Source organism: Antedon mediterranea, chromosome 11 (genome assembly GCF_964355755.1).
Source record: "Antedon mediterranea chromosome 11, ecAntMedi1.1, whole genome shotgun sequence".
NCBI lineage: Eukaryota > Metazoa > Echinodermata > Crinoidea > Comatulida > Antedonidae > Antedon > Antedon mediterranea.
This window is the reverse complement of record NC_092680.1, coordinates 12582999-12596380: the sequence shown is the minus strand read 5'-3', so window position 1 is coordinate 12596380 and position 13382 is coordinate 12582999. Positions and strand designations below refer to the sequence as shown.

The 13382-nt window shown below is 30.5% G+C and overlaps 1 protein-coding gene across 1 annotated transcript in view; it reads right to left on the bottom strand.

Annotated features, from left to right (window-relative positions):
- Positions 1–150: 150 nt before the first annotated feature.
- LOC140062277 (serine/threonine-protein kinase RIO1-like) overlaps positions 151–13382 on the bottom strand; it is a 40457-nt gene continuing 27225 nt past the window's right edge. Inside the window, exons 4-18 of the mRNA XM_072108421.1 lie at positions 11685–11728; positions 11189–11239; positions 8041–8165; positions 7522–7564; positions 6909–7052; positions 6483–6625; positions 5320–5406; positions 4886–5023; positions 4470–4573; positions 3495–3601; positions 3001–3066; positions 2244–2339; positions 1967–2020; positions 1580–1732; positions 151–1013 (exon numbers count right to left, since the gene is read on the bottom strand). Coding sequence (XP_071964522.1) covers positions 897–1013; positions 1580–1732; positions 1967–2020; positions 2244–2339; positions 3001–3066; positions 3495–3601; positions 4470–4573; positions 4886–5023; positions 5320–5406; positions 6483–6625; positions 6909–7052; positions 7522–7564; positions 8041–8165; positions 11189–11239; positions 11685–11728 — 1472 coding nt within the window. The 3' untranslated portion in view covers positions 151–896. The remainder of the gene's footprint in view (positions 1014–1579; positions 1733–1966; positions 2021–2243; positions 2340–3000; positions 3067–3494; positions 3602–4469; positions 4574–4885; positions 5024–5319; positions 5407–6482; positions 6626–6908; positions 7053–7521; positions 7565–8040; positions 8166–11188; positions 11240–11684; positions 11729–13382) is intronic.

Here is a 13382-nt window from a genome sequence, read left to right as displayed (position 1 = left end):
CTTCTATCAAACTTTAAAATCAGTCATCAGACATTTTTTTTTTAAGTTTGAAAACAAAATAAAATACAGTACAATAAATCTTATTGAATATTTCAGATTGGTTTAGCTCATATTTATAGGGTCAGACTAATTTGAATAAAAATATTTTAATTGCAAGTAATATAATTTATTTATGCCATATTTTTGTTATATTATAACCAAAGACATATTCAACAAAATCTGTTTTATAATGGATAGAATAGTCCTTATATATTGGGGTTTTCAGTAAACGAATACTATCGACTGAATGCAATGAGGAATTGTAGCTTTAATACTGTATGTTATCTTTGTATAGTGGCACAGATTGCAGTTACTTAGGTGTTGTAATTTCTATCTGAGAACAAGTAATGAACCTTAAGCTCTGTCTACACTATCAAACTTTATGTGACAACAAAATATGATGTGCCCATATATGGACATGATGATGTCACATCACTACCATATTTGGGAATATCTACCATATTTGGACACTTCACACTTTTTTTGTCAAACTAGTTTGATAGTATAGACAGATCTTTATACGAGAAAATGGTGCAATATTTAACAATAAATGCTTTATTTATATAAAAGTAAATGGTGCTAAATATAGCATGTAATGACATCACCACTTGTTTATTTTTTAATCTAATAAATGTTGTGTTATACACTTTACTTAAATTCATTGTTTGTTTGTGTACTTATTTCACTTTATTAAATAAAATTAATTGCATTACTAATAGATGCACTGATGCTGGAGTCAGTTTTATACTATGGTAATGGAATTACTGTAGTATTACTTTTAATCTATATACTGTAATCCCTAAAATTATAATAAAATACTATATTTTAATCCTTGGGGTAAAAAATCTTTTTAAAATTTACTTTTTGCCACCTTTGTTGATTCTTGAAAGCTTCTCTTTTCGTTTTTTCAGATGTTTAGGTACTTTAGTTTTCCTCTTTTCACGCTTTTCATCTTTAACTGCTTGTTTTCTTTCCTAAAAATAGGTTTTAAATATTAGCCAAAATTTATTACAGAATAAAAAATAATTATTATTTCAAGGTCGTAGCTAGCTAACACGTGGCACAACTTTCTTTAAAATTGTAATTTATCCACAACACATAATTACTTAAATTATTACAAAATTCAGAACATTTAGGCTTGCCTCATCACTTTTTCAACTCTATTAACGACTTTTTATTTATTTTAACTACATTTTATGAGGGCGGTTCATCTAGCCAAAGCTGATCAATAAATACAATTTAAAATTATATATATGTATTATATAATAAAAGGATTTCAAATTAAACCTTGATTTAAATTATTTGGCCATTTGAGAGAAACAGTTTTTAGCTAAAACTACAGCTCTGTTTAAACTATCAAACTAGTTTGTGCCCAAATATGGTAGTGATATGATGTCATCATGTCCATATATGGGCACATCACATTTTGTTGTCACATAAAGTTTGATAGTGTAGACAGAGCTTTAAATGAGGAGTTACATAAAACCGTGAACCGTAAAAATAAGTGCAATCAGAATTGAGTTTCTTGACAGTAACTGACCTTTTTAGTATTTGGTGACTCATCTCTTGATCTTTGGTGTTTATGACTTTGTCTACTTCCTGTTAAACTGCCCTCGCTCTCCTCATCATCACTACTACCGGTGTCGCTATCGTCAATTTCTTCATTTGTTTGTTCTGATAACAGTGCTGGTTGCTGCCAAAATAAGAATATCAAAATCTGATCAAATATTGCTTAATTTCATTGTTTAACTTGAAAAGTATATACACATTCAAATTGCGAGCGTTCACAAAATGTCCCCTGGATTTTAAACCATTAGTTTAAATGCATTTGAAAAAATTAAAACCATTTCTTAGCCGTTACTAGGGTAATATAAAAAGCAAAATATCTAAGAGGTTTGTTGAGATTTGGTGGCTAATAGTGATTTACCTGTTGTACACCACTTAAGTCTGGTTTCATTCCAGTTAATGTACTGTAATATATCTGAAAAAAAGGATAACATTGTACTGTAAAATATCAGAAAAGAAAAGAAAAACATTGTAATTGTAGTGTTATTAAATATTATTAATTTCCATTTGAAACTACACTAAACATCTTGTCCAAACTCATGTACATCATATATTTTTATCTTCAAATATTGTCACTATCTTAGTTCATTGTTTCACTTTCTTATTGTTTTATTTATTTATAATAATATTATTCTAACCTCTTCGCCTGCTCCACCTTCTTGTATTTTTAGGATGTGTTTCTCGTAATCTTCTACTTCATCAAGGGTTCTTGGAATGTACGTCTGTTTGAACACCTGTAGAGGGCACCAAACAATCATTAAATATATGAATATATATATGGTGTGACGTCACAATGATAGAGGGCGCTGCATGGTTGCTATCAAACCAAAAAATGTGTTTAGCGCTACTATGTAAACAGTAAAGATCTGTATTTCTATCAAATTATGTATATTAGCTTGATTTTTTTTAACTTAAACTGAAGATGAAGAATAAATAGATTATTAAATATTTAGTGATCTTTTGAAATTTTAGTTTGTTTTTATAAAACATTATTAAGTTTTAAAATGACTACTTCAATAAGCCTATTCCAAACCATTGGTGACCTTGGAGTCACTAAGGCAGGCTGAACGCATTTTTGATCGTGACTCAGCACCGTAATACTCTATAGTTGAAGTAGATACATATACAGACAAAATAGACAAACAAGAGAATAAACACATATGTAAGTGGTGTATTCAAAGTTGAATATGTTAAGATTTTAAAGTTAAAGTGGAGTTAAATACAGTACTTAGAATTTTTTTTTTTTATGAAATATATCATTTTTTAAAACACATACTGTGAATTTCGAGAGGCCTATCAAAAGGATAAACCGTAACATTCTTTTTCTCTACAACAGAAAATACATTAAACTAAGTAACTTATTTCTCCATGATTAAACTAGAGAAATATGCTTACCCCTTCGTCTACTTTTTCTTGTTCTGTGGGTTCGTTCTCTGACCGTTCAGATGCAATTTTCATTGCCTGTAAAATATAATAAAATGTAATAATTTCCAGAGAAGTTCATTATCAACTTCAAAAGAAGCCTGGGATATTAGTGTCACTACCGTTAAAAAATAAAAAAGAATATTTATGTTGTCCAAGTTAAGAATAAATTGGAAAACAGGGTCATCAATTATGATTACTATTATTTGTTAAGCTCTGTCTACACTATCTAACTAGGTTGACAAAAAAAGTGTCCAAATATGGTAGTGATATGCCCAAATATGGTAGTGTTATGACATTATCATGTCCATATGGACACATCACATTTTGTTTACACATAAAGTTTAATAGTGTAGACAGAGCTTAAGAGCTGAGGAGAATACAGATTCAAATACTTTTTTCAGGGTCTTATCATATCACTTTCAGACAATTACATAAATTCCATGTATACAGAGAGTGAGTATTACCTTTTCTATATAATCATCAACATTATTTGCGTTAATATTAGGATCAGTTACGAAATCAAACAGCTCCCTCATTGTCATTGTACAGACACCCTTTTTACGGAAAAATTCTGTTGAAAAAAATGTAAAAAAACAATATGAAATGGATGAATTTGGTAAAAAATAAGATACACACAATGTATACAGTAGAAATCTTGACCAGATAAAACAAAAAAAAGTTATTGAAACTGGTTTAAAAACATTAAAAAAAAAGGATAGAAAAAAATTAAAAATTGATTGGTTGGAATGTTTGTGATTTCAACTGTGACCACAATGTTTTCTCAAGGATATCAGGGACGTCATTTATTGTATGATAAAATAGAGTGGATGAAAAACAAGTTAATTGTTATTTTATAACACAATTATTGACTGAACAATATGCATTCAACCATAACTGATTACAAGTAATACCATAGTATTAAGGGTTGGGTTGATGATAGTTACTTATTATATTTAATATTTAGGTACAAGAAGAATGAATGAATTTCTAATAGGATATCAATGACGTCATTTATTGTATGGTGAATTAAAGTGGGTGAAATCTGTTGTACAAAAGTACAAATATAAACATAATGAATAAGAAAAATATAGCTCAAGATATATTGTCCCCCTGAAAAAATAATTTTGTTTAAATGTTTTTGTTGAATATGCCATTTTAATTTCATATAATAGTTTTCAGGAAAAACTATAATTTTAAACAAAAAATAGTCAAATTGACTAGGTTTTTGTGGTTGAATTTAACCATCTATTTTGTCTTTTTATAAAGTGAAAACATTTTTGTTTTCACATTTTTTTCTACAAAATTTATTAACTTTATTAAAACTGTGAAATGGCTTATTTAAAGGCTTTTTTATTAAACATTTTTAATGTTTTTGGGGGACAATACATATTTAATGGGTTGGTAATAATCCTACTCATTTAGCTATATTACACAATCACCTGTAATATTTGTACAGTCTTTACGTAAAAATTCCAGTGCAAGAGGATGGTCATGCTCCACCGATTGCGATACGTCAATGATGTAAACTTTATCGTTACAATATCTAAAAGAGAAAGATAAAAGTACACATAGAAGCAAAAACTAAAAGAGCCACTGATTGATCGCAAATACATAACATGTGAAATCTACAAATAATTGTGAGACCATAATTAATTCATAAACTAGATTGCCAAGATTAGATAAATACGATGGCAACAGGTTCAATGGAGTGATGCTCCATACAAAATGGTGGACGTTAATATATCATGACCTATATAAAACACTGATTTAAAGACAGTTATACATCAAAAAACATTCTGTTTGTGTTCATGAAAGTAAAATAAATCAAGATTTGAAGACAAAATATTACACTTACAACATGTTAAATTCACTTAAATCTGAATGAACTAATTTACTCTCTTGGTAAATCTTTCGTACCATGTAAACACAGTCTAAGTAAAGCTCACGAGACTTGCTTTCAGACAAGGGTACATCTTTTAATAATGGAGCAGGCCTGTAAAGGAAAACAAATTATATTTTTAGTCTGAAAAGAGAAACCATTTTGCCATTATTCATGGTATTTTATATTTATTTCCCTTATTAGAAGACATATTAATGGTTAAATTTAACACATGGTTACTTTTTGCCTTAAATTACAGTGTTTTCATGTAAATATTTTTTTTTCTATTTTTTTTTCTCAATGGCATACCAGGTATGCAATAAAAATTGTTTAAAAAAGAAATTTAAACTCTGCCTGAAATTGCATAAAAATTGTAAAATGTTTAAAGTGACAACTGCTGGATAACTCACCATCCATCAATGCCAATAAACTCCATAACTAATACATGACTTCTTAAGATGACTGGCTGAGGGCAATTTACCCCTGCATTGTGTAACCTACAGGAAGTGATTATTCATTGAAAATACATTGCAAAAAAGGTCATATGTAATTAACAACACTAAAACAGGCTATTCATTCAGAAATTGAATAAACTAGAGGGTACTCCGAGAGTACAAACCTCCGCCTACTGTAAAATTCCCCTACATAAAATGTCCTCGGAAAATATAGGCCTAGGCCTATATATTTTTTAAAATTTTTTTTTATTAGTTGTAAGTGTAAATAGGCTAACTGGACACTACAAAGTTGTGGATGAGAGTTTGGTGTAATGGTTATGTATCCAGCCTCTCACAGTTGAGATCGCTGGTTCAAGTCCTGCTGAGGTTTTTTTTTTTAATTATTTTTTTATTTCTTTTTTTTTGTGGACCTTGATCTTTGACCATGACCCTTCCAAATTTAACCACAAGTATATGATGAGTCATTGATCATTGTGGCTAAGTTTGGTGAGAATCGGATAAAAACTGTGGTCTCTAGGCAGTAAAATAGTTTTTTGTTAGTTGTGACCTTGAACTATGACCTTTACCCCTCAAAGTCGAACTCGTCCGAGCTTTTGGGGCATAGATCATTGTGGCCAAATTTGGCCAGATTCGGATGAAAACTGTGGCCTCCAGGCTGTTCACAGACAGGCAGACACAAACACAAACAAACATACAGGGGTGAAAACATAACCTCCTTGGCGGAGGTAATTAATAGGTAGGTTCACATTCACTGTTGATCATGATTAATGATGATGATTGTTTAACATTTATTAAAATTCAATTTAATCCTAAAACTAATTGCTAATTGATATATAATATGTAATGCACTGTAAAGCTCTGTCTACACTATCAAACTTTATGTTACAAACAAATGTGATATATATATATGGACATGATGATGTCATATCCTTACCATATTTGGGCACATCACACTTTTTTGCCAAACAAACTTTATTCAACAACTTTGACCTTATTATTACAATTATAATACAAATAAATAATCCAGTATAACAATTCTCTTAACATCATTATTATTTAAAAAAAAACATATTATGAACTTGTGGTTTAAAAAAACAACATTGATTAATAAATCTAACCTCGTTAGATTCCTCATCTCCTTTTCTGCCCACGTTCTAACCATTTTCCTTGGGTTATGTTTGCAGTAACCATGACGAAATCGGTACTCGCCACTCACATATTTATCACGGTCTTTAAACGTTAGAATAGATGTTTTATATACCTGTAAAATGTATATTTTAAATACTTGGTTTAATATTAGTTTGTGAGGGTAGGTAGGACATACTTAAGAGGAGAATATTGTTATTTAGTATTGACTCTTTCTATTGACAAATTCAACTTCGGCATTTCATTTTAGCATTTTTAGGCCCCGGGCCCACGTCTTCATCTTTCGTAGTGCTGGATCCACCACTGCATTTTAATTACCTTTCTGGAAACGCATGCTGTACCACAAAGTGGAGTGTTTATTTGCGATGCGAACCTTTAAACAACTTGAAAAGTCTTACTTTGATTGCTTTGTGATGTCCGTCGCTTGTCGTTGCGTGGTACACATTAGCTTCTTTGCCCGTACTAATGCACCCATTGATCTCACTAATCACATTACGACTCAACATTTTAAACAGAATCATACGAGTTCTTGGATCAAGGACCTGGTATGAATATAATATGATCATAATAAATAAGAGGACATACATTACTTTTATTTACAGTCAACTTGCTCAATACTGGACTGGCACAATACTCAAACCAGAAACAAGATAATACCAGATAACCAGATTTTTTGACGTTCAAAAGGGTTTTTTCCATTAAAAACATATTTAAAATACCATACTTTCCTGAATACTAGAAAATTATTATTGGTGTCAGGTATTGGGAGAGAGTTTTATAGTCAAAATGTTATTAAAGTAAATGAAATGTTGATACAATTAGTTGGTGGGATTAGCCTGAGATGGGATTAGTCTGAGTTAGGGTCAACCTGAGTTTGGATTAGCCTGAGTTTGAGCATTATTATAGAATTTGCCAAAGTATAATTTAGTTCAAATTAGGGGTGGGATTATACTTGATAATAGATAATAACTGTATTACTGTAACAACATACTTGTAATTGTATCAATTTACCTGTTCAACAGTAGCCCTGTCAGCTTTTTCTTTTACTCTTACTCTGTAAAAAGATGCCAGATTGTTAGTTTTTAAACTTAGATTGTTAGTTTTTAAACTTAGATTGTTAGTTTTTAAACTTAGATTGTCAGTTTTTAACTTAATTTATTATTTGTTCAAATGCAGATTTAGTGCAGGTCCACAGTAAGGGATTTAAGTCTTGCAAAATTCTTACATAAAGCTCTGTCTACACTAATCAAACTAGATTAAAAAAAGTGTGCCCAAATATGGTAGTGATATGTCATCGTGTCCATATATGGGCATATCTTTCATATTTTTTTGTCACATAAAGTTTTATAGTGTAGACAGAGCTTTAAATGTAATGCATTCAAGCTGTCTACAATTTCAATTGTAACTGTATTTAAGCCTAGGAGTATATTCCCTTAATATGTATATTTCTATATACCGTCACACACATTAGAATTCTTCTATATTAATAATAAAAGCTTAGTAATGTTGTTTGTTTGATGGTCTGTTTACCTTCCTGTCTCTTGTTTCTTGCTGTTACGCAGAAGTTGATTTGAGGCAGAGCCTGGTAGTGCTGGCCCTTCATAACGTTCAACTTTTATTTTGTTGACAAATTTCTGAAAGTTTTTTTCGTGTGGCTAGAAAAGATTATAGTATACAATATTAAACATAACATTGTGTAAAAAAACCTCAATTATAAATATTGTACAGTAGTTGGTATTTTGCAACCAGTATTTTCATCATCATGTAAAAATTATTCTTCTACAGTACCTACACATTTTACTACTATAATGTACAATTTTTAGGTTTGATTAAACGCTGTGGCTAAAGATACGGTACCGTATCCTAACTTCCGTTTGCTAAAGGTACGGTAAAATTGCATTACGTCATAATCAGCCAATGGTACGTGTGTGACGTCATCGTATAAGGACTTGGGATTTTTTTTCATATCGCGAAATAAAAACAGTGATCAACTGGCGGCTTAACATTTTCTTTATGCTTCATTTAGCGCTATTATAAAATATCCCCGTCGTGTGACAAATACTAAAATGTATGTCTGTTATTATTGATAGGCCAAAACATGTTAATTTTAATTCTAGAATACAGAAATTTACCGTTTCAAAAGATGCGCCTACTACGTAATATAACCATGCTATAACCTATAGCCTCGGTATATGAGTTTGTTTGCCAGGCTGGGGACAGCTGCATGTGTGCGCTGATTTCTGTGACTAAGACCTGGGGCTAGGCCTATTGTCTAAATCATAGTATTTGAGGGCCCCTTTATTGTCCGCATTTGCTTTTTGTTTATGGTCACCATCTGTAAACAAAGTTTATTAAAAAATATAGGCCTAAATAGGCCATTTGGAATAAAAATAAAACCCTCATATTAACTATGGACGAATGAACTCGACGCAACCAAAGAATATATATTCTTTGACGCAACACAATTTCCAACATTGAATTATAATTCCTTTACTTCTAATTCGGCTATCAACATATTTCTACTGTAGTGTAGTGTATAATGTTGTATAATGAAATAATATTTGAGATTGAGTGCATGTTTTAAACGCTTTATGTAACGTCCACCAACCCATGATCTTGTCCTTATACGATGACATCACACGCGTACCAGCACCCCATTGGCTGATTATGACGTAATGCAATTTTACCGTACCTTTAGTAGACGGAAGTTAGGATACGTTACCGTATCTTTAGCCACGGCGTGATTAAATCGTATGGTGAGTCACTGTAGTAAACAGTGTATATTGTTATGCCAATAAATAGGAAAGAAAATAGAAAAATGTAGTTATTGCAATAACTGCAGTTAAATAATTTTGACAAGGTCCATTATGTAATTGAAACTTTCATTTAATCTGATTTGTTATCAGATATATCTACTGTATGTTTGTGGTTTCAATTTCATTGTTGAGAACAAAATAATACTTATCACAACTAGACATGTAACTCGTCACTTTGACGAGTTTGGTTATCCGCCGCGCAAGTGGTGCAACATTAACATTAAGGGGATAGGTTGAGGACAAAAGGAAGTGTTCACGTTGGCATTATGACCTGAACTGAAGAATATGATATGTTGTTATTGCTGAATTTTATTGTTTAAATTCATATATAGTATACACAGTATAATCTGTATCCATATCACATACAGTGTAGAATAGGTGAAATTACGGGACCCGCTATTTATTGCAATTTTTAACATGTTGACGGTTTTAAAATGAAACGCGAAGTTAGCAATTCCGAAAGGAAATTATCTCAGCAACAACGTATTAGCGTGTAGAAGAAATTTGAATATGTGAAATATTGATGCGCGCTCTTTTAAATGTAATGAATTATGACGCAAAAGATGAAAATACGACCTTTTTTATTTAACTGGCCATAGGATGACGTCACAACATCCGATTGGCAACATTTTTACATAATTTCTTATCTACAATCCAATAGCTTCCAGAAAAAGTTTTAATCGTGATTATCACATTTTATTCTTACGAGCTATAACAGATTGAAATTTACTGTAAAGATGAAATTAATGCCACACGTAATTTAAATTTTTAGGCATGATCACGTCATAAAAATTAAAATATTTTTCACTCATGCGAAAGATAGTTGATTGAACTAGACAATATAAAAATCGGGGTGAAAATGGAAAACGAATAAGTGGAGATGCGCTCTATTAAATGTGATGAGCTATGACGAAAGATACAAAAATTCTAAATTTTATATTCGCGTGGCCACACGATGACGCCACAATGTCCGGTTAGCCATATTAATACATGATCCGATATCTACAACTCATCAACTTCCAGAAAATGTCATCCACAAAAAGTTGACCGTGCAGTTTAGAAATTACGACTGTTTAAAAAAAGGCATAATTTTGACGATTTTTTTAACTTTTTCATCAAAAACACGCGCAAATTGGCCAATTCGACGTGCTCGTATGACGTTACTTTAAGTCGAAATTGTTTAAAAGTTGGTAACATTACTATAAAAGGCTGGAAAAACATAAATCACGCGGAAAAAATTTGTTTTTAATGCTACGTGCACACCGCACACGTAAAAATTTGCGCACGCGTGGGAATTTTTTACATGCTTAAAACGACATGAAACGCGTAGAAAGTTGATTAGAAATTAATTTTGCGCATTTTGAAATTTTAAATGCGCGTGCGCGCGTAACTTTGTGTAAAACACGCAATTTTTTTTCAACAGACAGTTAGCGCATGATATAAATTAAACTTTTGCAAAGTTTCACTTTAAAATGTTATTTGGTTTTCGACATATGTTAAATACAAGAAAATCGTTAAATCGCGCGTACGTCGCGTTGCGCAATTGTAAAAATCATGAAAAGCTTCGCTTGACGACGTTACATAAATGTCAAAATGTTAACATAGTTAACAAAATGTTATGTTTGCAAGTTTTAGAGAAAAGCGTTACACAAAAATCATACAGAAAGAAAGAAGATGACAAAAAAGATGATGATGATTTCGTACAATCACAAGAGGTTATCCTGCAACTTCGTTGCGGATAACCAAAAGGAATTATTAATAAGTATTTCTTAATGTTTACTACACCTCTTATGAACATAAATAAATAAGTATGAGGGCTATTTATAGCTCCAAGATTTAAGTAGATATTTGACAGACTATACCTGATAATGCTGTGTCTTTTGCTTTTGTTTGTTTGGTTGGTGAGCATTGGGCTGCAATCAAAACAATAAATAATGTAACATTTAATACAAAACTTATACAAATTATATCATTTTACATGATTTGTAACTAGCTTATTGAGGACCCCTGGAATTTCATCATTTCATCTTTTTACTACTTATTATTATTTATATATATTTAGTGTATAAATTCTAATAAATCAAAAACAAACTGATGCCAATAATCACATCAAACATTTTCTTTGATGTCTACAGATAGATAAACAAAGCCCTAAAGCTCTGTCTACAGAATCACTAACTAGTTTGAAAAAGTGTGGTGTACCCAAATATGGTAGTAATATTTCCAAGTATGGTAGTGATATGACATCATTGTGTCCATATATGGAAACATCACATTTTTTTTATCACATAAAGTTTGATAGTGTAGAGAGAGCTTAATGTATCATTATCAAGAGTTAATAATGTAAAACATTCATACCTGTGGAACATTGGATCTAGCAGCATTAAACCTTTTAGTAAAATCTAGAATAGCAAGACAAAATATTTACAATTATGAATATTCATGAAGGTAAATTACAATGCTCAAATACAATAAAAGTCAATAAATTAAACATCAGAAAACTTGGTTTTATTTAACATTTTATTTGTTTAGGTGGGAATACTGTATGATACTTAAAAGCCTGTTCAGACATACAGAGGTACGGTTTCGTATCAAACTTATTATAAGCCACTTTGTTTGTTAAGATCATAGTCCATGGGCCAGGTCCAGTTTTTTGCGAAAGCAGTATCAAATTGGTGGCAAATGCTACCATACATTTTTGGAAAGCTTAATATGTCTACTTTTCAGAAATCCATGATAGCAATGCCAATTGTACAGCTTAATAGTAATTTTTTAGGATTATATAACACCGCCTACGGAAAATATGCACCACAAAATTTTGGGGTAGGGGTTAACACTTTTGCTAATAACTCGGGATTTAATAAACAGATTTGCATTTTCTTGGTATCAATATGTAGTGTATAGACTGCTTAAGTGAAAAATATTTTTCTAAGTAAATCCAACAATTATTGACGCCATTAGAGATCAGAAGGTCATTGAACTTTAGTAAAAAATGATTTTTTGTCTAATATTAACTTATAACTTTCAGTTTTTTACACAAAAAAATACAATAGATGTTATGCAAACTGATGTTTTCATGAACATATAGACCCAATAAAGAAGAAAATTGAAGTTAAAGATTAACAAAATATGAATATGCTGTGTATTATGAAGAAATTTGTTGTTTTTAGTAATTTGTAATCGTTTACAATTATGGGGTAGGGGGTAACATTTTTGCGAATAACTTACAATTTAGTTAACAGATTTGCATTTTCTTGCTATCAGTATGTAGTGTATAGATTGCCTAATTGTAATATACTTTTTAAAAATGAATCCCGCATTTATTGACATCTTTAGAGGTCAAAAGGTCACTGACCTTTAATAAAAAATGCAATTTCTTCTAAATTAGCTTATAAATTTCAATTTTAAACACAAAAATACAGGAAATCTTATGCAAACTAATGTTTTCTTAAACCTATAGACACAATAAATAAGAAAATTGAATTTAACATTTTTTCTAAATTGAATATGCTGTGCATTATAACGAAACTTATTCGTCATTAGTTATCTTTGACAATAATGGGATAGGGGGTAACGTTTTTGCAAATAACTTAAGATTTAGTGAACAGATTTACATTTTCTTGTTATCAGTATGTAGTGTATGGATTTCTTTATTGTAATATGCTTTTAAAAAATGAATCGAACATCTATTGATGTCTTTTAGAGGTCAAAGGTCAATAACCTTTAATCAAAAATGCAATTTCTTCTAAATTAGCTTATAAATTTCAATTTTAAACACAAAAATACAAGATATCTTATGCAAACTAATGTTTTCTTAAACCTATAGACACAATAAATAAGAAAATTGAATTTAACAAACAAATATTCTGTGAATTTATGAGGACATTCTGTCTGTTAATAGTATTATTATTAACAATTATAGGGTAAGGGGTTACATTTTTTCCTAATAACTTTGTATTTAGTGATCACATTTGCATATTTTTGGTATTAATATGTACTGCGTAGGTTGCCTAATTGTTATATTCATTGTGAAAAAATAAAACGTAACATATATTG